The 3,722-nt window shown below is 67.2% G+C and overlaps 3 protein-coding genes across 3 annotated transcripts in view; all 3 read right to left on the bottom strand.

The window, feature by feature from the left end:
- Positions 1-63: 63 nt before the first annotated feature.
- On the bottom strand, positions 64-1,745 carry H696_02513 (hypothetical protein). The gene is made up of 3 exons (XM_009496421.1): positions 1,074-1,745; positions 732-924; positions 64-549 (listed from the first exon to the last, which is right to left on the bottom strand). Exons 1-3 carry the CDS (start codon positions 1,482-1,484, stop codon positions 194-196), a joined length of 960 nt encoding a protein of 319 aa, XP_009494696.1. The 5' UTR covers positions 1,485-1,745; the 3' UTR covers positions 64-193.
- Positions 1,746-2,175: 430 nt separating this feature from the next.
- On the bottom strand, positions 2,176-2,863 carry H696_02512 (hypothetical protein). Its single transcript, XM_009496420.1, has one exon. The coding sequence runs from the start codon at positions 2,785-2,787 to the stop codon at positions 2,323-2,325; it is 465 nt and encodes a 154-aa protein (XP_009494695.1). The 5' UTR covers positions 2,788-2,863; the 3' UTR covers positions 2,176-2,322.
- A 269-nt stretch (positions 2,864-3,132) lies between these two features.
- Positions 3,133-3,722, bottom strand: part of H696_02511 (hypothetical protein) — a gene marked incomplete at its 5' end in the record, with an annotated part of 2,765 nt that continues 2,175 nt past the window's right edge. The window contains one exon of the mRNA XM_009496419.1: positions 3,133-3,709. Coding sequence (XP_009494694.1) covers positions 3,223-3,709 — 487 coding nt within the window. The 3' untranslated portion in view covers positions 3,133-3,222. The remainder of the gene's footprint in view (positions 3,710-3,722) is intronic.

Raw genomic sequence — 3,722 nt, 5'->3', positions numbered from 1 at the left:
CTGGTGCTTGGGTGCGGCGTGGAGGCGTTGCATGGGGGGCCCGGGCGGGGGGGACGGGGGGGGGGGGGGGAGAGAGAGAGAGAGGGTGGGCATTGTACTGGGGGCTGGGTACCGCCGAGGGCCGGCCCGAGCCCGCGCATGCGCCTCTGTTCTTTCTTTCCCTCTCGGCCGCCCTGGGTCGCATGTGTGTGGATTAATACTGGACGAAGGCGATTGCCCCATCTGGGTCGAACATGGCCCCGTTGTTGGGATCATCCTCATTGGAGGGCGCGTCCCCGGAAGGGCTGGCCTCAATTTGGATGGAGACATGGCCGACCGGCTCCGATGGGGTGGAGGCCGATGCACTGGGGGCCTGGGCGGCAGGCGAGCCACGGCCATCCGGCTGAGAGGATGCGCCAGGGCGACCAGCGTCCGGGCCAAACGGGAACCCCGCCTGGGGGTACTCCTTGCGGATGGCTTGGAAGGGCAGGCGCAGCTCCAGCCATGAGAGAAAGAAAAAGCAGAAGTCCACCGCCAGCAGGAGCGATGCGCTGGGGTTGTATTGGGGGGCTGGGAGCGAGGCAGTCAGCAGTGGGGATCACCAGGGGGTCAGGTGCGCGCGCGCGCGTGCGCGCGTGCATGCGCGTGCGGCGGCGAGTAGCAGGGGGGACGGGGGACGGGAGGCGAGGGGGGGGGGGGGGGGGGGGGGGGGGGGGGGGGGGGGGGGGGGGGGGGGGGGGGGGGGAACGCACGCGCCAGGAAGGAAAGAAACCAGATGCGCGTGCCACTGACATCCCACGGGCTCCGAGCCGCTTGCGAGACCAGGAGCAGGGTCGCTCGCGAGGAGGCATACAGCAGGAAGATGATCCCCAGCAGGAGGGAGTAGATTGGGGGCACGCCGTCCCGCGCTTGCAGCAGGACGGTCGAATGGGAGAAGCTGATAATCTATCGGACCAGGGAAAGTGGGGGGGTGGGAAGGGAGCAGATAGAAGGAGGGGCATGGGGGGACGAGGGAGGGGGGGGGGAGCAGGTCAGGTCAAGCCGAGGGAGGGGAGAAGCCCCGGGAGAAGCCCGGTCGCCGGGGTCGAGCGCACCGTTGTGAAAATAATCCGCAGGATGAAGAGCCACAGGGCGATCGGCCCGCCGAGGGTGAAGCTGTAGATGCTAAGGATTTGGATGACGGCCCGGGTGTTGGCGGCGAAGTCCCCGCAAAAAAGGGTCCCCGGGGAATTGTCCGGCAGGTTGGCCAAGGACAGGAGCCCGACGGTGTTCAGCAGCTGCAGGGGGAGGCTGCCGGCCTCGGGATCGGCTGGAGTGTTGTTGGCTGGGCCGGCCGCAGCATCAGCTGGGCTGCCAGCAGCAATGGCGACATTGGCCGGGGCAGCGGCTGGCCGGGCTCCGGGCCGGGAGGCCGGCGGCTGGGTAGCCGAGCCGACATTGGCAGCCGGGGCTCGTGGGCTAGCGCGGCGGTCGGCCGGCGGTGGGGGTGGTCGATTTGCCGACATCGCACATCGATCCCCGCTGGTGGGGAGCGTGGGCCGATGGCTTCAGCAGGGGGGGGCCAAGTCGATGTTTGTATCCGCGTATGCGCGATTGCGCGTATGTTTGCGTGTGCGTGTATGTGTATGTATGTGTGTGTACTTGCAAAGAACGGGCAGGCGGGGAGGAGGGATGAGGGAGGAGCGCCGAGGGGCCAAGAAGGACAGGGAAGGGTGTGGGGCGCAGGGCGCAGGCTGTGCGTGTGGGTGTCTGTCTGCGTGCGAAGGGGAGGGGGTATGCTTCTCGCCGATCATCGGTCGGAGGAGGAACCGGTGTCTGGAAAGTGTCAACTCAGGCTCGGCTATTGGGCTCCCCAGGCCCGGAAGGCCGAGAGAACCATCCATGTTGGGATCGCGAGCGGGCACTCCAAACAAAGGATGAGGATGGCGGGCCTGACGTATGGTGTCCGCCCGGCCGCCCCGGGGGGCGGGGGCCGTCTCTCTCTCTCTCTCCCTTTGGCCGGAACCGGTCCAGCGAGCTTCAGTCGGAGCTGGGCGCGCGCTGGCAGTTGCTCGGTTTTTGACCCCCCCCCCTCACACAATTGACCTTCTTTTCCCCATCCCCTCGGAGGGGGAATAGCCACGCCCCCGCCCAGTGCCATCGTCCTTCGGGCAGGGGGGAGCCTTGCCCGCCGTAAATCCAGAGAGCGCCGGACAGTTTGACAAGACCAGGGGAATGGCGGGATCTCTCCCCGCAGATGGCCACCAGAGAGGCAGTGATATATTTGTGTACAAAGGTAAATATGTATGTAGGTGCGGGAGTGTCCCTGTCAGGGGGGGGGGGCGAGAAGGGGGAACAGTCTAGCTACTCCTGCTGCGGGGGCTGCTCGTCCTCGATCTCCTCCAGCTGCTGGGCATCCTGCTGCTCGGCGGCGGCGACGTCGTCGTCGTCGTCGCCATCGACCGTCTGGATCTGGGCCAGGACCGCGAGCAGTCGCTCTTGAAAGAGGTCGGCCTTCTTCTCCAGCTGATCGGCCAGGAGCAGCGCCAGATCCAGGGTCTCGTTCAGGGCCCCGAGCGAGGCATCCTCCTCGTCGCCCTCGGGCAGTTGCGAGCCGTCGCCCTCGATCGAGGAGAGGAACTGGGTCAGCAGGGAGCCAGCCCCGGCGCTGACCAGGGCATTCGGAACGGCATCCGGGTCATTGAGGTCGGCATCCCGACCGAGCAGAGCTCCAAGAGAGTCGGACACCATCTCATCGACGCTGAGGCCAGTCAACTCGCGCAGACGCTCGTTCACCGAGGAAAGTTCCTTATCCGAATGGTCGGCCATGTTGGACGAATGAAGGGAGGCCCGTGTGTTCCGGCACGTGTGGATGTGTGTGGGTGTGGGTGTGTGTATGCGAGCTATCTCGGGGCCGGGGTTAGTGGATCGAGCGCGGGAGAGGAGAAGGCCCGCGTCGGGGGGAGAGCGCCAGGGGGGGGGGGGGGGGGGGACGGAGCGCAGGGGCAATGGAGGGGGGGGCAGTCTGGTTTGCCCTTCTCCCCCCTGGCTCGAACACACGCACACAGGCCACCGATGAATGGCTGGCGATCGTGTGATGCGTTGGCACCCCACTCGGGGTCCGGTGTGGCCCCGTTTTCCTCTTTCAGGCCCGCTTTCCTTTTCACTGTGCCATGCTCTTGTCTATGTGTATATTAGCCCGGGGAGCGAAGAAAGGGCCGACCGTGGCGGGGACCGCGCGAGGCATTTCGCCAAGCTCGAGGTTCACACCTGGGTGCTGAGCCAGAAGCACAGATCCCCGGCCGAGGTGCCGGATGCGGCGACCCGCGGCCCGGAAAAGATCGGTGTCGCGGAGTCCGCGCCGGTGCTGGCCGATCCGCCGACATATCCGTCCGGTCGCAGGACATCATCGGTCTCGCCATCGGCCCCGGCCAGGGGGACAGCACTGTGGGCGGACCTCGAGCCCCGGGGAGGCCCGGCAGGTCCGCCCGCCGGGCAGGCGATAGACGGATGTGCGGCCACCGACACCACCGGGGCCGTGGCCAGGCGGCGCGACCGGTGGAACCCATGCCGTGCCGAAATCATCGGGGTCCGGCCGCTGGCGGACGCGGACTCCGGGACGTCCGCATCAAAGGGGAACCCCACTGGCCAGACATACACGGCACCGCATTCGCTGGCGCTCCACACTCGTGCGTCATCGCTGGCGATGGCCGACTGCAGGCGGTACTTGGTGTGGCGATGGCCGGCGAAGCTGGCAGCCAGTT

The sequence above is a fragment of the Fonticula alba genome (genome assembly GCF_000388065.1).
Source record: "Fonticula alba strain ATCC 38817 unplaced genomic scaffold supercont2.3, whole genome shotgun sequence".
NCBI lineage: Eukaryota > Rotosphaerida > Fonticulaceae > Fonticula > Fonticula alba.
The sequence above is the reverse complement of the archived record's forward strand: the minus strand, read 5'-3'. Positions and strand labels throughout refer to the sequence as shown.